Here is a 22,021-nt window from a genome sequence, read left to right on the forward strand (position 1 = left end):
TTTGAAAAATCTAGAAAATGAGGCTCAAACATGTTGAAAGAAATAAACTACTACACTGTTGTGGCTAGTATCAGAGCAGATCTTATATGAGATTAGTAATGGAGTAATGGTCAACTACATAGAAAGGGGGGACATAAGGGGAAATAGCCACTTTGTGACCAATAGACCAATGGAAAAAATTTATACTAATGTTTATATCAAGATGTATCATTTACATATATTTTTATTACTTAATCATAATTAATTATTATGCTTCGCACCTCATTTCTATTACCAATTAATTATGTTAAACTTATATGATTTGGGGATAAACACTGAATGTGAATAAATTATTTCATCAAATAAGAGTATGACATGTTGAGCTTAAAATGGAGAAACGTAGTCATTGAGAATTCATATAGCCGACCCCAACTTACTTGAGATTGAAGCGCGATTGTTGCTATAAATAAATTTACGTCTTCCGACAATGGTTACCAAAAAGAAATTCATTGTGGTGAAATGTTTTTCTTTCTTCACATTGTGTCCATACTTTTTACTTTCACCACAAGATATGATTCATGGTAGAGTATAACACTTGCATTGAGAATACAAGAAAATAAGTTGCCATTGCTATTAAAAGAAAACAAAATGCTGCAGTAAATAGATAGTTGTCCTACTGTCTATACTGATAGAGCAATAAACCCATCCTGAGGTTTAATTTGATCAGAGAGAGATTTCTATTGTAATCCCAAATTCCCAATGCCTTTATAGCACAAAGAAACTGCACATTTTAACAGATTGTGGTACAACAGCTCAGCAGAAGAACATTGTGTCCCTGATATTTTTGTGCAACTTTGGCAGTTGAGGCCCCTCAGTCTTCATAATTTCTAACATCTGAGCCGCAGCCAAACGAGCATAACGAATCGGAGCCACTGTAAAGATCAAAGGATGACAACTTAGTTGGCAAACTATTTCCTATTATTGGTTCTGCTTAAGTCATTCAGAATCAAGAGAGAAAAAAAAGTTGTAGCAATCCATTTTACTTAGGCTTGATAACTAGTTCTTACCTTCATATATAGCACTGGTGCATCTCTGAGACCTAAATTGTTAGGCAAACTAGAAAAGATCAGAGTAGTTCAAACAATGGGTAAAACTCAGGCATAAGCACGACGAACTTACACGTAGCATAAACAATGGACTAGTTCTTGTGCATCATCCGACGAGAAGCCAATCTCATCCAGCAAAACAAAGTAGTGACTAGGCCTGCTAGTCCCCTGAAATTTGGATTATGTTCTTTTACATTATATAGTGAATACAGGTATATTAAACCTTACTGAACAATCTATGTAAGTGACAAAGCGTTGCTTCAGAGTTTTCATCAAAAAACGTTAATTTGCTAGTAAAATACTCACAACTCTTGCTGCATGTGCACACATGTAGAAGTTGTTGTTATACAGCGGGTGACAAATTTTAGTATCAACGACTGTGCCTGCCATTAGACAAGTATTCAAATGTATTTATATTATGCTGGTGTTTTCACTAATACTTAAATTTGTAGGGGTTTGAAAGCTCACCAGGAGGAATATTTTCACTGGAATCAGGTTGGAACAACTTTGTGTGGTGTCTTCTTTGTGCAATAATTAGAGTGAACTTAGGAGACCAAGTCTCATCCAGGAACTTACAGGCCTATAGTGGTCCATAAAGTGAAATAAGAATCGCGAGCAACATGGCAGAATTTAAATATGCCTTGATCATAACGGATAACAGTACAAACCTTAATAATTTCCTCCACTTCGTTAATAATTTGCTTGAATTGACTTTCACATAAACCTTGCCTGAAAAATTTGCATTAGCAAAACCTTTTACAAGTCTTTTGACGTTCATATATGTGAGTAAAATCCTAATTAGCCCCCATCTCCTTGAGGTTTGCAAGGACTATACATAGGCAAACAAGAATGCAATCTCAAGATAATACTCAATCTGATAATGAGCGAGAGAATAATAGTATTATTATGATGGACGTAGAGGACATCAATTCAAGATTTTGGACCTGAATATAATAATTTGAGCAGGCTTCCTCTTCCCTGAACTTGCATAAAAATCCATCAGCAGCTCCCTAGTACAAACAAAAATATTTAGCCTAAGATGCTTCAGACGACCTATACCAAACTCCTGATATGAGTCCCAACTTCATCATCGTTCGTGTCCTATATGCTTTTCAGTCCAAGCAAACCAAAAATGAGATGAAGGGTTGTTGAAGGCATAGGAAAGAATCATACCTGATTATGCCCGTGTCCTCCCCTTCTGAAACTGGTTTAAAGAGTGAATGTATAGTTTCAGTCTTAGGAGGTTGGACACGAATAGATGCTGCATAAAAAGAAATCATTGGCCACTGTCTAGAACCGACCACCTAATGCACAAAAATAGGGAGATTACTATCAAATTACAGCAAGCTTTACTGTGCAAAAATATTCAGCCACAGAAGTTATAAAATGAAGGATGGCTACTTGCGAATGTTACAAGAATAGGACTTACTGCAGCAACGGAGGGTAAATCTGACCGTGCAGAAGCAGCATGTCTAACATCCATGCCTAAGATCAATGTAGGAACTTTAGAAACCAGGGGTATGGTCTGTGAAACTTCAGCTGATAGCATAAAATTTATACCACCAAGCTGCAAGAAAACCACAAATTAGAATTTAAAAACAAAAAAACATATGCAAATCAGGGAAAGGTATCCAAGCATGTATTATGTGTCCCCTACTCTTGCATTCATTTTTAAGATAACATTAGCAAGATAAGCTTCGTCAACTCTGTTCATTGCAATGCATTGGTGACGTATTCCAAAGTCCACAAGGCACTTTTTCTTCCACGGACCTAAGACAGTCAAAACAGTAAATTGAGTCATTCAAGTAACCAATAAAGTAAAAATTGTAGATCTGAATGTATACATTTCTACAACCATATAAAGCAGAAAACTTCGTAGGAAGAAAGCAGAGAATGAATCGAGGAGGATCCTTGCAAAATTTTGAAATTATTTGTTCAAACATCAGGTCCACTCGAACAGAGCCCGGTTTCTTTTTATGCTTAGGATTCTCTTCAAAAACAAATGCTGGGGGCCGAATGTGCTGCAACAAAGACAAAATTATATGCTATTCAGTGAATAACTAGAAAGCTTTGCATGTGTCAAGTATCTTGTAGAAGTCATTCATATCACCATTCCCTTCATTGCACCCAATTTTGCCAGCTCGGTGTATGAAGAACGAATGTCAAACCCAGTAGAGAAGTTAACCACAACCCAGAATTCAATGCCTTTTGGCTCTGCAAACTTCTGCATGAGAGGTTAATGATGTCCTCCTCAATCAGAACAAATAGATATTAGATAAAATAATGTGAATCACCTTGTCATTAAAATTCCAACGAGACCTTTTAGGAACAAGACCTACCTTGTTTCCCACCCTCAACTGAAATTGAAGCAACTTGGAAGTATGAGCCATCCGATATCAAGTTATAATGATAATAATAATTTTAAAAAAAAAAAGGAATTTAGATATCAAACTAAGATCCTACCAGTGGTGGAGATAAAATACGTCCTCCTACTTGAGTAAATGATTTATTAATTGAGATCCCACAAGCTCGTAGCATGGGGTCTGTGTCATAATTGTTGGTTTTAAGTTCCTAGTAAAGCAGAAATAATTTTCAGCATTATGCCTCAAGTCTGAAAATATAGATTGTCAAACGAGTAAAGGGGTGTGAAGCTACCTCATTAAGATCGTTGATGATTTCCATCCGTTTTTGGCTCAACTTCTTCAGTAGCAAGGATCGTTGGTATATGGATAATTCCTCTTTGTATCGTTGTAAGGAGACCAAAGAGCAGAGCTAATGGAATATCCAAGAAATTACATTAAGAACTGGGATAACAAGAAAAAACAGAAGCAAATAAAAACTACTACCTCAATAGGAATGAACTGGGGACGATGCTGACTCCCCACGTTGATGCATGGCAAGTTTGATGAATAACTGAGCTCTATTCCGCGTCTCCTAATAAAATAATCATAAACTGTCAACTCAACAGTCTGGACATTGTCATTTTGATCATGGGATCCCTTCAGTCTCAGAAGAAACCTGTTTAATAAACAGCATAATGGAAAGAGAAACAAATTATTGGAATGAAAAACGAGAATGAATTAAGGAAAAAATTTAGAAGCTGAAGGCTTTACTTCAACTCTTTGCAAGGCCTGTCACTAAGTCCAGCGACTTTGTGTTCTCTATTGGAGTGTGATAGCTTAATTCGGAGATTCTTTAAGATTCCCGTTGCCTGCAGTGGTAGAAAGTTGGATTAAACACATAATTTCAGCAAAATCCAGGAGAGATGTTGAAAGTTGATGTAACCTTAGTCCAGTCGATTTTGAAGGGATTATCCACATTTTGGTTGGCCATTAGAAAGTTAACTAGTGGACCTGGTTGTATAATTGTTGTAGTAGATACATCTGTCCAAGTTAAGTTAGAAGCATCACTAAAACTGCTAGAAATGGTTAGAAGGAATACAAGGGAAAATACATTAACTTACCAAGATTAAAAAATAATCCACCTTGGACAAATTGGAAACTCAAATGGAAACCTCGGCATCCAAGGATACCACCAGTCAAGTCCATGAAGTTCCTTATCTCGTTGGGGAAATATGATTGGCGGAGCAGAAGGCAATTCCTGTCGAGGACAAAAAAGGGGGAACACAGAAAGTGAAGATTGATTTAATGGCTAGAAATAGCTTGCTTTTGGTGAATTAGTATGCACCTCTTTGCATTAAAATGTTGCAAAATGGTGTCTAATGCTCTCAGAACTTCATTATTTCCTGATTTTACTCCATTTGGTGCATCAAGCATCGACTGAAATGGGATGATGGAAACAAATGTTATCTGTACTTTGAAAGTCTTGAATCCGGATATGGTCTTCTGCCTCTGTTGATCACCCTCGCTGAAGTCTCCATTGCCACTAAGGTTGCCATCTGTCTTATTGCTAAAGACAAAGCCAGCCATCCGAAAAGACCAAAAGAAAAAATGATTTACAGAAAAAAATGATGCTAGATGAATTATTACCCATTTGATGATCGAACGAAATGCTTAAAGCCTTTATATTACCTTTTCGACGTTGCAACATCAAGCACAACTGTGAACTCTAGCTTCTTCTTTGGTAGAGGACAAGCGGTGAAAAGGCTCTGTTGCCCGTCAGTAGCAAATGCTTGCTCTCCTAACTCTAAGCTGTATATCTCCCAGAGTTTTTGAATCACTTTTCTAATCAAATTCCTTCGGGTGACTGGGTCCCCATTTTTTTAGTGGACATTAACCTTTCACAAGTTAAAAGAGCCATATTTTAGCTCTGCAAATTTCCATGTACTAATCAAACCAAGATAAAATGAACTTACACTGTATGAATGTAGGTGGCTTGTGCCACCTTGAAAGCGTACTCTAAAATGATTTGTCAGCAGAAGTATCTTCTTTCCCTTGACCCCTGGACGAGGTCCGTTCATCTGGTTAAAATTTGGCCTTAATCTCTCGCTAAGTGATCCGCAACCTTTCCCTGGTTCAACTTGCATGGGAACCACATTTTGGGGGATTTCTTGGGGAGGTGGTGGCAAATTTGACAACATCCCTTTAGACGCCATTGACTGCTGCTTCCTAAATTGTGTAGAATAAATTGACAAAGTAGCAACACAGATAACGCGCTTAAGTGAATAGAGCTATATCATCTTATGAAAGCATAAAACAAATGAACAAACTAAATGACGAACTAGATTGTGTAGAAGCATAATCCTTACAAGTTATAGTCTATCTGGACAGCCATATTTCTTATTTCATCAGATAAATTAAATGGAAATACTCGAAAGAGGACAACATATTAGCTGTGAGGACAACAATCTGCTCTTGTATCATATTGAAGAAGAATATTACCTTGAGATGACCACAAGTTCTTTACGTAAAGACGAGAACGATTAGAAAATGGTGTTTCAAACACTTAATGGTTTGGGGAATGTGTTCTTCATTTATAGTCTAACATATACTTTAGTGAGAATATCAGAAACGTTAATCATGTTATAGTCATTGTGGTAAGAGAAGGTATTTACACATATGGTAAAATAGGAAGAGCAGCTAGTACAAAAGGGTAGAAGGTACAGGGATTCATCCTTATCTGTATAGTGCCATGACTATTGATGTTCTTGCCTCTTTTCTAGCCAAGACGTACTGTAGAAATTCTGGGCAGTTCCACATGTTTAATACATTTCCAAAAGGTTATGTATGATTTGAGACATTCTTGTGCTGAAGTCCTAATCCTTATTTCTGCAGGTTGAGTCGTGCAATATTCCAAAAAGCATTAAGGAAAACCTCTTTAACGTACTTGAAAATTTCCCAGTCACTAGGTACCACCTCTGTCCAGCAAGGTGCCGGGATGCATGGTGTCTGCAAGGCTGCAACTCCCCCCCCCCCTTCCCCCAACACCTTCATTCCCTAACTTCTCTCCCCCTTTTTTTTTTTTGACCAATAGACCTAATAAGCTTGCATGAAGGGAGCTTGCAGCAATGATAAAGTTATCTCCGTGTGACCTATGTTTGAGCCGTGAAAGCAGCCATTAATGCTTGCATTAGGGTAGGCTATCTACATCACACCCTTTAGAGTGCGGCACGTAATCTTTTGGGTGCGGCCCTCTTCGTGAACACGGGATGCCTTGTGCACCAGGCTATTTTTTTTTTTTTTTGACCTGATAAGCTTGCGTATACCTGGACTATTTTATTGACTACCTGCAACCTGATACCTTCCAGCAACACAGGTATCAGATCACTCGTCCGACTTAGCCCAAACTTTTTTTTTGGGGGGGGGGGGGGGGAGGGGAGGGAATCGGGGTGAGATTTTTAAAGGGATTTTTTCCTAACTATACCATATATGAAACCTTATTACCCTAAATGTGCATAGTTTGTTAATTACCCGCCCAGTCCACACTTAAACTACAATTTATATACCATTCGATTATTAGGCATTAAAAGGGCAGAATATTCCCTAAAAAACGCGCTAAAATTAAGGAGAGAATCTTGGTGTTAATTGATTCTACATTAAATTCAATTTTTAAAAAGGGAAAGGAGATTTCTCATCTGCGTATTTTTCTCCAGAACTACAATTCAAATTCTCGAGAAAAAAAATGAACGAACAATTCAAATTTTCGAGTTTCAACAACTCAAAGTTGAAAAAATCTGTTTTTCCATATATTTTCCATAAATTGTAGATAAATTGTAGAAAAAGAAGAAGACATATTTCCAGAAATTGTAGATAAATTGTAGAATTGTAGATAAATTGTAGAAAAATTGTAGATTGGGAAGACTAAAACTTCTACAAATCTTCATAAAAAACGCAATTATGTCGAAAATGTCAATTATGCTACAATTGAAATGGGAATTGGGATATTAAAATTCAATGTATCCAGTTTGTAGATATCTTGTAGATAAATTGTAGATTAATTTTTCTATAATTTTTCTACAATTTCTATAATTTATCTACAATTCAACTGCATTTATTTGTCCAAAGACTTTAGCATAGTTGAATGTATCTTCTTTAAAATGTCAAAACTACAAGTCACTATTCTGCATAGAACTATTTCATCACCTCTGTCTCTTCAGTCCTATTTGTCCAAAGACTTTAGCATAGTTGAATATATCTTCTTTGAAATGTCAAAACTACAAGTCACTATTCTGCATAGAACTATTTCATCACCTCTGTCTCTTCAGTCCTCTCTTCTTCATCTTTCAAAAAAAAAATAAGAAAGAAAAAACCCCATCATCACCATGACCAGTCACACACTGTTCGATCTCCTGCTGCCGCTTGCCGCCGTACCGACAATTGTCTCCGTCGTCAGCGCCGCCGGGCAGTAAGCACTTCTGATTTCCGAAAAATCACGAGAGAAGAGAGAAATTACGTGGTAAAGGTAAAACGTGGGGAGGGGGAAGTGGAAAAATACGGTCCTATAATTATGCCTAATATAAATGCACCCTTAATTATATCCCTTATTTGAACTATGGTATATAAATGGTAATTTGGTATACTGAAATGTAATTAACTCAAACCTTAAACATTGAGGGTAATAAGATTTCATATGTGGTATAGGAAGGTAAAGCTCGTCTGATAAAACAAGAACAAAATGCATGCCGCTTAATCAAACTCAGAACTGTAATGAGATGTCAAACTATATTTCTCACTTGTTCTTTTAACAACAGAAAGTAGAAGCACAAAGGAAAAAACAAGTTATGCTCCGTTGAACATTAACTAAAACACACCCAAACACCGGATAACCATAATTTAATTGTCAACTTGTTGCACTATTATACTCCCCCACAATAACTTGGACGTGATCATGAAATTTACAAATATCATTGACAAAATCAACCAGCTCTTATTCTATCTAGCCAGTCCACACTTTTTCGTGCTTTTTCCATTTGCTGGTCAATGCTTCTTCGAGGCTTCTCAAAAAATTCCACACTCCTCCTAGACCTCTCTACCTGATCAAAAGACATCCTTAGCTTAGAAATCTTATCTTCACTGAACTTGTAGTCATAGTTTTTCAATTTTTCGGGCTTATCTGTGCTTTTTCTTGGTTTCTCTCTCCGGTCAGTGCTTTTTCTTGGACCTTCAAAACAGTCAGTGCTCTTTCGTGATTGTTCAGGCCGGTCTATACTTTTTCTTGATAAGTTTCTTTGAGAAGGTGGTTTCTCAACAGTAGATACAAACTTCTTCAGATGTCTGATGTATTCGGGGTATAGTTCTAAGTCACAATGTGTTCCCCCTTTGAGCCATAGTGGTTCATATTTTTCCTGGCATAGCTCCCATAGTTGTTTCCCGTGGGAGCAGTCAACAACTTCATCAGAAGTGCCCTGCACGACATGAAGAGACTCATGTGAAGACTGTAAAGTTATTTACTATAGATCACATGCAAAGGAGGGAAAATAGGACAATGGAGTAGACAAATTGAATGACATGAGATTGATATCATCCAACTAATCTCAAATAGTTGGGGACTGACGCCTAGCTAATTAATTGATTGAACTGATCAACTTTAAACATGTTTCACTTCATAAGAAATGTGGCCTTGATAACTATTCTTCTTTTCCCTACTGGTGAGGGGGTTTTGGCGGGGTTGAAGAATAGAAACCATTTCACGTAGCTCCAGTAATGTACTGAACTGAGTGTCCATTGGATATTAAATCCTTTTGGATTCCTTCTTGATTGTGTAAAGGATGGTCGCTCAGGCAGAGCTGCTGTGAGAGCTAAACAAGATATTCCTAGTAAACTACGATAATGTTCCACTGCGCAGAACCATATTTCACCGTGTGTGTTTCTCATTATATATCCATATGTTGCCAGTTAATCAATTGAAGAAGCAATATAATCTCATCTATTGCACAGAAGACCACATTAAAGAGTAACTCACGCAAATATGCTGTGTATATGAGGGGATATTTACTTACATGAATGACCAGGACAGGACATTTCACCAATGGGATCTTGTCGATATTCTGCATAATTACAAGAAAAAACATGTTCAATGATGGATTTTTCATACATACTACTGTTTATAACAAATAAAAAACAAAATACAGTTAACCAGGCACAAGAAGGTGAATCTGAAAGAGTTGAATAGATCAATTGACAGCTATTTTACCTTATAGATGTCAAACCAATATGTGCGTTTGACTGGATACATGACCCTTAAGCCTGATAGAATGGGACTATGCAAAATAACTGCTCTTAATCGAGGCAAACGAACAGCGAGGTCAACGGTGGGACCACTTCCAACAGATTGCCCATAAAGAATTATGTCTTCCTGCTTTGCACCATAGCTCTCTTCAAGACACTTGTATGCAGCTTCAATATCTGCGTAAGTGTTGTGCTCACTTGGCTGCATAAAGCATTTAGAGATCAAATTCGGATCATGCTCCTGAGCACTTAATGAAATAATCAGCCTTATTATTCCAGGAAAGTTCTATTGCCAATTACCTTGCCAGATGACTGTCCATAGCCAGAGTAGTCATATCTGGATCATTTAAAACACAAAACAAAATGAGGTGATATATATCCAAGTTATCCTCCAATTAAATGATAGATCAATGGAGAGAAACTATTAGTCTTATTTACTTGTGCTAGATTCTATGAGGAACTCAGACGGAATACATGCCAGATTCTTGAACAGGGAAACTTACAGGAAAACTTACAAACAGAAAAGATGGTGTATAATGGTGAACTAGCCATATTGATCAAGCGTCTTCACTGCCTCTAGGTTCTACTTACTGAAACTGTTTTTATTGATAGAAGTTAGAGCTAAATTTAGCTAAGGCCAGACTAATAAAGGTTTCTAAATTTCTTTAAAAAAGGACACAAGACATAAAAATAATGTGAAAATGTAAGGAGAATTACACTCAATTTAAACATGCTTGTAAGGGGCGCTGGGCACATAAGGAAATTCCACCAAAAAGCTTGTGATGGTCACGAGAGGGGCTTTTTTGGGAAAGTCTTTCAGAAATGCAGTTCAGTATACCGCATTTTATCAAAAGAAATCTCCTAGAATGGAAATCGAACTATAAAGCTAAAATGAGAAGATTAAATACAAGCCTTGCCGGCATATGTTGGGGACCAAACTTTTTTGTCAACCTTTTAGTAGGGGATAGGTTACAATGGCTAGCAATACATCTACACTAACCCCTCAGTATTGCAGAATTGAAGTAGACAAACCAAGCCACACAAAATTCATAACTTACTACAGCAAGAACAATGCTGAAAGGAAACTCTTTTCTTCAAACTTAATCAGTCCTTGTTTCTCTCCAGTGATAAATCCTGATTCAAGTGCATCTTGAATCATAAACTCCTATTTGAAGTTATCAAAATAAAATTGTCCACAGCTGTCTCAGGAGATCCCCAAATTTTACAGCACTCATAACTAAGCAAAAGAGAACCACCACGGAATTTATTTATTTGTTTATTTTTGAACTTATTGTTTCTTCTTCAGAAATTAATCAGTACCAACTTTTCCCATCTAAGTTCCTAGTCAAAGTTATTGTTTCTTCTTCAAAAGTTAATCAGTACAATCTTTTCCCATCTAAGTTCCTAGTCAAACATTCCACCAGTTGTCAAAAGGAGAACTCTATTCGAGTATAGACTACTTGAAAGAAGATAATTCTAGACATTTTTCTCAGTTGGCAGAGAAGAAGATAGGAAAATTATCTGCCCAAGGTAGAACCTTAGGAAACTTATTTCCCTTTTAAGTTTTTAATCTTCTGAGTTTATGAAGATTCAGCGAAAATATCAAAATTCTTGCGCAAAAAGGATCTATGCCAACTGTACATCCAATTCATATAAAGTCATTCTTTTCCTCTAAAGCTTTATCTTCATCCCCTGCCAAAGAAAATTCCCCTGTATCTCCAAATACCAAAATTTCAAGGTTTTAGAAGGCACAACACCTAGAATGCCCCTTATCCAACTCCTGAACTGTTCAGAAAACTAAATGGAACACGAGATCAACCTTTGATCAAGCTGCAGATGAAGGCAGTGTATCTTCTTAGTTCTAAAAAGTATTGATTTCACCGTATCTAGCTGTTTATCCACACACATTGTACTTGTATATGACTTCATGAATGATCTTAAAACCATCGCATGAGACATTAGCATCAGATTCAACCGCCATTTTTTGTACGCTTTCTTTGCAGTTATGAAAGTTGGTATTTCTCGCATTTTTGCTTGTATATATATATAAATGAGGGAAATTGAAGTCCATTTTCAGCTCTAATTTTATTTCATCAGGTTTATGTAGTCATCAGTTCAGCTCCAGCACTTGGTTTTTCCCAGGTCGTTAAAGTCATCTTCGCAAACACCAGCGTGGTTACCATCCTGGACTAGAAATCTTTAGATCTAATAGTCTAATACTATCACAAACATAAAAATCCAGAAGTAACAAAAGAATCTCCAACAGACAATAGATTTTACATGTATAAGTGGGAAAGAGGGAAAGAAAATGCATTTGCGGAATAATGGTAAATAGTAGGAACTATCTAAAAACCTCAAAGAACCATTTAGGAATTAGGATTATACTTAATATATATCGTGATATTAAAGCATGAGATCACATAGGAAAAGATTCAATTAAAGATTAAGTCTTCCAAGTTTGACTACTCCTCAACAGCCAATAATCCACATCACTCAAGCTGATAAGACTAAGTCATCAAAATAAATGATAAGAAAGACAAAAAATGATGTATGGAAAACCCTGGTCCCTATCCTGAATTAAATCTCAATTCCTGAAAAAAGGTGCAATCTTGATATTTCCCAGAGGGACAATTACTGTAGCATTCTTTCTTCAGAGAACAAAGAGTCACGAAACTGTAAAACTTCAGATTTAACAACTATGAAAAAACATTAATTCAACAAAAAAGGAGTAATTTTGAAATAAAGGAAGAGAGGAAAAAGAGAATAATAAATACCCCATGAGATTGACTTTAAGGTGGATGCTAAGCTGGATGAAGAGCTCATACATCTGACCAACATCAGCGGCGTTACCGTGAGAGTAAAGCAAAGTGGAGGTGGCCATTGGGTAGCGAATGTAAAGGGCGACGATCTCCGTTCCCCGGCGAGTGGGCAGCTTCAAAACGTCGACATTTTCACGGTGGGGAAAAGTGTCTAACAGTAACAAACCAGTAACTTGGTCGGTAATAATCTTGTAGGAAGGTGGGCTCGGTGGAAAAAAAGCCAACTTCGCCGCCATAGACGACGTTACCCCACCCATTCTGTATCCTTTCTTTATAAAAACACACAATTCTTTGCAGTATGAATTTCAATTAGTTTATGTAAATGAGTAGAAGTTATTTATGAGTTTAGATGGATTCAGAGAAAAAGAAAAGAAGAAGAAGAGGACATTCCTTTCAGCAGCTTTGCTGTAGAAGATGGTAAAGTGTGTGTCTGTGTGTGTGTGTGTGTGAGAGAGAGAGAGAGGGGCCTTTTTTGCAGAGGGAAAAGAAGATAAAATTATGAGAAAAGTGAAAGAGGTGAGCCCCAGTTGTGATGTCTACTATTCATTACACTATGGCCACATGTGCATGCTTTACTTTATAGTAGTAGTACTACTCATTTTGAACTATAGTTATTCTAATTACTGTTCCTAATTATAATGCTTGAATTATCACTGAAAAAGAATGTGCCAACTGGGAAATGTTTCTTTCTTAATGTTTGTTTATTTACGTATTACTATATGTTGATACTCTTTTTCTTTGGCTTTTTTTGGGATAAACAGAAAATATAAGAATCCTCCTTGTTCTTTTTTGTCCTACTAACTGAGGCAGCTAAGGTCGTAGAATGAAATTAAATGTAACGTTACTATGTCATTAAACAACTTTTTTCCTTCTATTTTTGTCTATCCATTCATAGCTCACCTCACATCCAAACAATTAAAGGAAACAGATAAATATGCATATCCTCCTCTCTAGTTTTATGCCAGAAAAATATATTACTACTATGTATTTTTCTCCAAAAAACTATATGAAGCGGATAATAAGGAAACTGACTTTTCAAAGAGCCGCTAAAAGAAAAGATTAAAGCAAAAAGTAATAAGGAAACTGACTTCTCTTGTTGAATGAAGATACTCTTTTTTTAAAATTTATCTTAATAGTAGAAGACGATGTTACTTTTCAATAATATATTTATATTTATATTTATATTTATTAATAGAAAACATTGGTCTGAATTATATGTTTAGTTGATTACCTAAAATAACCAAGATGAATAAATAGTGGTTAATAAAACTTGGTGTAGTGCCCTTTAATACATACTGATACTACAATAGTAATAAAGGGCAAAGGTAAAACGGAGAGAATGGTTGACAGAAACTTTATGATAATTTCATTCATAGGATTCTTACAGTGGTTTAGTAATGATTGCTTAAACACATGTCTTCATTTTCAGCCTTGTCTTTTCCTTTTTATTGACTTGATTAATTACAGTGGCTATTAGTGAAAATATATATATATAGTGTATTAAAAGAAAAATTGATTGATGAAGACGGAAGACCGGACCTCGGGGGGTTGCTGTACACGTGTCCTCATATTGTCCAGTCGCTCCACTTTCGGCGGTTTATGCATTACTATTCCTGCAATCTGCACACCTGCTGCTGTTATTTATTTATTTTTGTCTTTTTCATTGTTGTTTTGGGTGGTTGTTTACCCTTAAAATTCATAAATATGTGATTTCACCTAATACCAATTGATAAATACAAAGAGTAATAATTAAATTAATAATAATATAAGGCAAATCAGTGTTTGAACAGGATTCAGCCCTCGAGCTTGAATACTCTCGAGCTAGTTGTGCAAGAACAACTAAAATGTAACAAGATAATGAACAAGAGAGTGTGAATTAAAGAGAGAATATTGTATTGCTTTTATCTGCCTCAATGTAAGGTCCTTACAAAATTATTAGAATCCTCTTTATATAGTAGAGGAATCATATCTATGATACAATTCTAATTATGGAAGTAAATTCCATGATTAGCCTAAACAATCGCCCTTGATTTGATCTGTTCCGGTATTTCCGTCGTGATCTTCGACCGGTTACGGATATCTCGCTTTTCCGTTATTGCGCTTTGCTCAAAGTCTGTCATATTTGGTCTCGATCGCTGCAGGCTTCGATCTCGACAGGCACCTCGATTCTCGAACTTGATACCTTGTCTTCGTGCCCTGGTCTGATCCATCACGAGGCTGACCCTCGATGCAATTCCCTGGTCTCGATCAAATAGTAAAATCGGGTAGGCCCGGTTTTAACCGTATAAAGATAGTCCCCTCATTTCTTGGAATGTAATGAGAAGAAACGAATTGAGCCTTCGATTTTGTACCTCGATGACGCCATCCTCGTGACGTAAGCGACGGAAGTGACCGAAACGTCCCGTCAGTACAGTTCCCAAAATTATTAATGAGCGTCAGTTGGCGGTAGGCCACTAGTGCCTTTGAACCGTCGTCGTGAATCCCTTAAATAGGTATTCTTCTCACTTCCTCAAACTTTACTTTGAATTTTTTGTACTAATCTTCAAAATCCTTTTGAGTTCTTCAAGTTTATCTGCAAATCTTCAAGTTTTTCATCTGTAAATCTTCCAAGTTCGATCATTAACTCTTTCTTCTTTCAAACAACAAACATCCCCGTTTCCCTTTGTTAATAAAGATAGAAATGGCAAAAATATCTAAAACCGTTCCGTAGAAGGAAAAGGCTTCCTCATCTAAGTCGGTCGGCGATAAAACACCGGTGGAGCCACGCCCTAAGGAGTGCATTCCCGAGAAGGGGTGTGTCCTTGATTCCGACTTCAAAGTCGAGAAGACTTCGTCGATCCCTGGTCGGTGCGAGCCTATGTCGAGATATATATGCTTGATAACGGAGAGTGACCTCGAGCAGGTAAAGAAAGACTGCCATTGGGAAGATAAAGAGGTGGTGATTTCGGCCCCCGAAAAAGACATCACCACCCATGTGAAAGGGTTTCTGAGTGTTTACACTTACTCTTTCACGCTGGGCCCTGTCGATCCCGTCATCATCGATTTTTGCCGCCAATACCAGATAACCCTAGGTTAGATTCATCCTTCCTTTTGGCGGATTGTCATTCTGCTCCAATTCTTTGCGAGCAAGGTCGAAGGGATGTCTTTCACCTTCGACCATCTTATCAGGCTGTACAACCCCCGTCGCTATCGAGGCGGGTTAATAAGGCTTCAGTATCAGGCTACCGAGGTGTTGTTCTCAAGCATAGACGAGGACAAGGACCGAGGATGGATGGGCCGGTTTGTTCAAGTGAAGACTTCCGACCTAATCCCGGCCGAGAAGATGCCATTTCCCGAGGAATGGAATATGAAGCGTACGTATAATCCCACCTATAGCTTCCATAGATTGTTTTGTTTCCTTTGCTTCTTCTCATTGACATCCCTTTATATGATGTAGCGGTCTCTTGGATGCCCGATGCAATTCCTAACCTCGAGAGCTAGGTTCGGAAATTAGCTTCGACTTCTTCATACGCTGAGCGCTCATGGCGTGATTCGGCAAGGGGCCAATGGGAGGCCAAAAATCATGGTAAGCTTCTTTTCATGTATTAGATGATCTTTTCTGAAATGTTTCTTTTCATACTCACTTGATTTCCTTTCATACAGGCCTTGGAGAAAATGCAGTCATGAGGCCCCCGTCTGAGGAGGAGGAGATTTCACCTCCGGACTCGAAGCCGGCGAAGGATAAGAAGAGAAAAAGGGTCTCGACCTCTGAGACTCCAAAGCCCAAGAAGTGTAAGGCTCGTAAGTCGAAGAAAGACACCGTCGTCCTGCCTGCGGATGTAATTCAACAACTAAGAGACGAAGAAGAGGAAAATGAAGATGATGGCTTCGAGCTGGTGGCCCGAACGAAGAGGAGCATCGAAGCCCCAAAGGCTGCTGAGCCGGTGAGGGTCGAAGAGATTCAACCCCGAACCGAGGAGATCTCGGAAGAGGACCTGAGCAAAGCCCCGAGTCGTCGGAGACTGAAGATGCCTCTCGCCAAAATGAGCAATCGGTGGATGTGCCTGAAGGGGCTGGCTCCGAGGCCCTTCAAGATGAAGAGAGCCCTTCAAGATGAAGAGAACGCTCCAAATGACTTGCTAGGGGCAATAGAAATTGGCGATTCGCCGATCCTCCCTATATTTTTTGAGGGGAAAATTCTGGAAGCCTAAGCCATGGGGACCCCCGGTGTGGAAAGAGCCTAGAAGGGGAGGACCTTTTCCGTGGTTGCTTTACGGGAGTCGAAGATGCTACCGACGTGAGTGAGGCATCGAGTCTCCTTGATGAGGCTCAACGACTTCTGAGCCGGGTAAGTCTCAGCTCTCCTTATAGATATTACGCTTGTATTTATTTCTTCTTGCCTAATTTCCTTTCTTTCTACATAGGCCTTGACACTTCATCGGGATGCGTTTTCTAAATTCCGGGCAGAGAGGCCGTTCAAAGGCCCACGGAGGAGAGAAATGCCCTCAAACTTCTCAGCGGGCAAAAACAAGAGGAGATCAAGGACCTCTAAGCCGAATTGGCCATAGCTCATAAAGAGCAAACCAACCTGATTGATCAGGCAATGAAATTTTTTAGAAGTTCAATGTATCAATTCGGGGATGATGACTAATACTTCGATCCTTCAGGTTCAGTAGAAGGTCGAAAAGATTGAACAGCTCCATGAGGAGGTCAACATGATGAGGATGGAGAATTTGGGGTGGAAACAAAACATGGACCACCTTGCCTCGGAGAAATATGCTGCTCGAGCCCAATTGTCATCGGCCGAACGTCAGCTCCAAAGCATTAAAATGGAAAGCTCAACCCAAACCAAGAAAATTGAGGAGCTCGAGGCTCAGTTGGCCGCCAAACTTGCAAAGGCTACATCTGAGGCAGAAAAAGTAAAGGCTGACGCGGAGGCAATCGTGGCCGTCTACCGAGCTGATGCTGAAGCTGCTCAAGCTCGAGCAAAGAAAGTTGCTGATACCGCTCAGACTCGAGCATACTGGGCTGCCGAGTATGCCAAGTACCACACTCGAAGAGAGACTCTTGATGAGATTCATGCTCGTGGCTTTAACCTTGCTGTCGAGATCGAGAACACGAAAGAGCTCGAGGCCGAAGCCAAAGCGTTGATTTCTTCCAATGATGATGGTTCCGGGAGCGTGAGTGGATCTGAGAGCGAAGGGGATTCCGATGGCGAAGGTGTAGCTCCCGAGGAAAATTAGGCACTTAGAATTTTTGCTTTTTCAAAAGTTTTTGTGTAGGATCCTAACCGATCCATGTAAATATTTTTCATATATAAAAGATCTCTTTTCTCTTTGATTTGTCTTTATTTCGATTTCCGCCTCGTACAAATTCTCTTTTGACCATGTCTTGAAAATTATCATAAGTATGAGGCTTAGGCAATTTGATCGAAGTCGGACTAGTGTAGTCTTTATAATCGAGCGAGTATTTGCTCGAACTCGAAGTAGGATGACCCTTAGGGTTTAGTTGAGTGAGGATGACTTCTCGAACTCAAAAATAAAATGTCCCTTAGGCTCTTGAATTAGGCTGCTATGGCCTAAAAAAGAATGGCTTTTCTCCCTTTTCGGCTTAAAAAGTGAATCACATAAAAATTTGTTATGCCTTAGCACGAGATAAATCTGTACCCATTAGGATCTTCGAGGGTTATGTTACTGAAACCCTTTACTTTGTTATAGCTTAGCATAAGTTTGTTCGAGAATTCGAACAATTTGGTACCCCTTAAGGTTTTTGAGGGTTGATGTATCGAAACCCTTTGTAATTTTGCCGAGGGTAGCCTTTTTAACCAGCTTTGTGAAAATATTAGAGGGCCTATTTTATTACGGAATTCGGACGTCTCCGAACCGTGTTAGATTGGCCGTACCCGTTAACTTGAGATTTGCCTCTTAGGCTTGTTCCTCAATTATACTTCAAACTTGTTCGAAGTGTCAGCCCGAGTGGGGTGGCCGTGGCCTATAAAAATGAGGGTTTCCTTTTTAAGGTCTTATGATCTCGAGATTTTAGTAGTTCGATTACATCGATTTTTCGGACGGCAGTCCCTGAGTACGGGGTAAGTTGTTCGAACTTCAGTTATGATCGCCCTTAAGCCTGTTTCTATAACAGACCAAAAGCAAGAAATTGTAAAGTAAAATTTTCTCTAAGGCATGATATATTTGGCAAGGAAAAATACTTCTCTCAATAGATTATACATGCGTACATGTTTGTCTTTAGGGCTCGAGTAATCTACATGGGCACGGTTCGTTTGACCGTTTGGCCCTTATAAAGTTTTACCTATCGAGACCCTGTTGACACGAAGTACCTTCCTTGTAACAAAGTTAACATCTGAGGGTGATGCCACCCAGTATTCGAGGTTGATTGTAAAGAAGCCTCGGATACTGCTGAATCGCCTCAAGGTAGCATAAATAATGGTTGCCTCGTTAAAAACCTCGCCGGAAAAACCCATTTGGGCCAAAACCCGGTCAAAGGGAAAAAGAGTGCAACGCATGCTTTCAAACCTTAGGATTTTTGTGTTGAAGAATTCCTCAATGCCTGCAATCGAACACCTGCAATTGGTTAGTATAAAATATAATGAAAATGGAGAAGGTTGTACCTTAGCAGTAATATCTTTTGAGGAGCGATACGTCCCAGTTGTTTGGTAATTGCTCGCCGTCCATTGTGCCAAGTTTGTAGGATCCTTTTCCGATGATATCCAGGACCTGGTATGGTCCTTCTCAATTCGGGCCAAGTTTTCCTTCGTTTGGGTCTCGAGTATTGAGGGTGACTTTTCTCAGAACTAAGTCCCCGATTTTAAAGTGTCAAAGATTGGCTCTTCGATTGTAATACCTTTCGATCCGCTGTTTCTGTGCGGCCATTCGAACGAGGGCGGCTTCCCGTCTTTCATCTAGCGATTCAAGGCTCTTATTCATAGCCTCATGATTCGACTCTTCCGTTGCATACCGAAACCTGAAGCTAGGTTCCCTGACTTTGACTGGATCAGAGCTTCGGCACCATAGACTAAAGAGAGCGGTGTTTTCCCCGTACTGGATTTCGACGTTGTTCGATATGCCCAAAGGACTTCGGGCAATATTTCTCTCCATTTTCCTTTGGCTTCGTTCAATCTTTTCTTCAGATTTTGGATGACGGTCTTGTTTGTCAATTCGGCCTGTCCGTTCCCACTGGGATGATACCCTGTTGACAAGATCCTTTTTATTTTTTGATCTTCGAACAAACTTTGTCACTTTGCTGCCGACGAATTATTTTCCATTATCGCATATGATCTCGGCAGGCATTCCGAATCGGCATATAATATGGTCCCAGATGAAGTCTATGACTTCTTTTTCTCTGACTTTCTCGAAGGCCTGTGCTTCAACCCACTTAGAAAAATAATCAGTCATAAACAAAATGAATTTAGCTTTACCTGGGGCCGACGATATCCATCCCCCATTTCATGAACGGCTATGGGGATAAGACTGAGTGGATTTGCTCTTTGGGCTGGCGGATCATCGGCACATACCTTTGAGATTTGTCGCATTTTTGAACAAATTCTTTAGTGTCTTTTTCCATATCGGCCCAATAGTATCCTGCTCTGATGACTTTGTGAACCAATGACTTGGCACCGAAATGGTTTCCGCAAGTGCCGTCATGAATTTCTCGTAGAACATAGTCGGTGTCTCCTGGTCCCAAACATTTTGCTAACGGTCCATTGAACGTTCTCCTATACAGTGTTCCATCTTCGGCCAAAGTGAACCGTGCGGCCTTAGTGCGTAGAGTCCTTGATTCTTTAGGATCCGATGGAAGCTTCCCGTTCTTTAGGTATTTAATGTACTTATTCCTCCAATCCCAGGTTAGACTTGTGGAGTTTATCTCGGTGTATCCGTCTTCGACCACTGAGCTCGAAAGTTGTACGACAGTACCCGAGCTAAGCTCATCATCTTCGATCGACGACCCCAAATTTGCAAGGGCATCGGCCTCGCTATTTTGTTCTCGAGGTACGTGCTGTAGCGTCCATTCCATGAATCGATGTAGAGACACTTGTAATTTATCTAAGTACCTCTGGATTCGATCTTCCCAAACCTTGAAAGTTCTGTTGACTTGATTTACCACAAGTTGGGAGTCACATTTGGCCTGGATGACCTCCGTTCCCAAGCTCTTAGCTAGCTCGAGACCTGCAATCATGGCCTCATACTCGGCCTCATTGTTAGTCAATTTCGAATTTTTGATAGACTGCCTAATGTATTTCCTGTAGGTGGCTTTAAAACGATGCCTAGCCCGGACCCCTTCACGTTCGAAGCTCCATCCATGAAGAGGGTCCACACCCCCGATGATGTACCCGATTTTAATAATAGTTCCTTTTCGACCTCGGGTACGAGGACTGCCATGAAGTCGGCCACAAAGTTTGCCAAGATATGAGACTTGATGGCCGTTCGGGGATCTCGACGGCCCATTTGGCCAATCGGCCCGAGAGTTCGGGCTTATGCAAAATGTTACGAAGGGGTAGGTGGTTACAACACAAATTGGGTGACATTGAAAATACAGTTTTAGTTTCCTAGAGGGGCTTATTAAAGCAAGTGCTAATTTTTCTAAGTGTGAGTACCGGGTCTCGGCTTCACCTAAGGTCCGACTAACATAACAAATAGGAAATTGCATACCTTGTTATTCTCGAACTAAGACCCCACTTACCGCTATCTCCGAGACCGCTAAGTACAAGTAAAGTTGCTCATCCGCCTTCATGGTGTGAAGAAATGGCGGGCTCGACAGGTATCGTTTGAGTTCCTCCAAAGCCTGTTGGCATTCCGAGGTACATGCGAAAATTGCTCTTTCTCTTAAGCAGCGAGAAGAACTGGTGGCTCCTATCTGAAGACCTCGAAATAAATCGACCCAGGGCGGCTATGCATCTTGTTAACCTTTGTACAACCTTGACATTGTCAACAGTTGTGATGTCTTCGATTGCCTTAATTTTATTGGGGTTGGTTTCGATCCCCCGATTTGACACCATAAATTCGAGGAACTTGCCCGAGCCGACCCCGAATGCACATTTCTCCGGGTTAAGCTTCATGTTATTATTTCTCAGTATGTCGAAGGTCTCCTACAAAGGTTTCAAATAGTCCTCTGCTCGCAGGGACTTAACTAGCTTATCGTCTATATAAACCTCCATTGATTTACCTATTTGCTCTTCGAACATTTGATTTACTAGGCGTTGATAAGTAGCACCAACATTTTTTAGTGCAAACGGCATTACATTATAGCAATAGGTGCCGTAATTGGTGATGAACGAAGTCTTTTCCTGATCCTCCGGGTTCATCTGTATTTGATTGTACCTAGAGTAGCATCGAGAAACCAAAGGATCTCGTGGCTGACCGTGGCATCGATCATGCGATCGATATTCGGCAAAGGAAAAGAATCTTTAGGGCATGCCTTGTTTAAAATCTTTATAGTCTACGCACATTCTAAGTTTGTTTCCCTTTTTAGGGACTACAACTACGTTTGCTAACCA

General features: G+C 39.3%; 2 protein-coding genes across 2 annotated transcripts; both read right to left on the bottom strand.

Moving 5' to 3' along the window:
* On the bottom strand, window positions 793-5,640 carry LOC109225937 (protein argonaute 4B-like). The gene is made up of 22 exons (XM_019390745.1): window positions 5,430-5,640; window positions 5,126-5,291; window positions 4,773-4,994; window positions 4,549-4,685; window positions 4,371-4,468; window positions 4,199-4,296; window positions 3,932-4,103; window positions 3,741-3,857; window positions 3,549-3,656; window positions 3,380-3,442; window positions 3,196-3,309; window positions 2,941-3,106; window positions 2,743-2,855; window positions 2,515-2,652; window positions 2,259-2,389; window positions 2,030-2,095; window positions 1,754-1,814; window positions 1,554-1,665; window positions 1,392-1,468; window positions 1,159-1,253; window positions 1,047-1,078; window positions 793-911 (listed from the first exon to the last, which is right to left on the bottom strand). Exons 1-22 carry the CDS (start codon window positions 5,638-5,640, stop codon window positions 793-795), a joined length of 2,616 nt encoding a protein of 871 aa, XP_019246290.1.
* On the bottom strand, window positions 8,152-13,090 carry LOC109225254 (protein ABHD17C-like). The gene is made up of 5 exons (XM_019389854.1): window positions 12,487-13,090; window positions 10,013-10,049; window positions 9,678-9,914; window positions 9,484-9,531; window positions 8,152-8,889 (listed from the first exon to the last, which is right to left on the bottom strand). The coding sequence occupies exons 1-5, from the start codon at window positions 12,786-12,788 to the stop codon at window positions 8,401-8,403; spliced, it is 1,113 nt and encodes a 370-aa protein (XP_019245399.1). The 5' UTR covers window positions 12,789-13,090; the 3' UTR covers window positions 8,152-8,400.

This window comes from Nicotiana attenuata, chromosome 5, assembly GCF_001879085.1.
Source record: "Nicotiana attenuata strain UT chromosome 5, NIATTr2, whole genome shotgun sequence".
NCBI classification, from domain to species: domain Eukaryota; kingdom Viridiplantae; phylum Streptophyta; class Magnoliopsida; order Solanales; family Solanaceae; genus Nicotiana; species Nicotiana attenuata.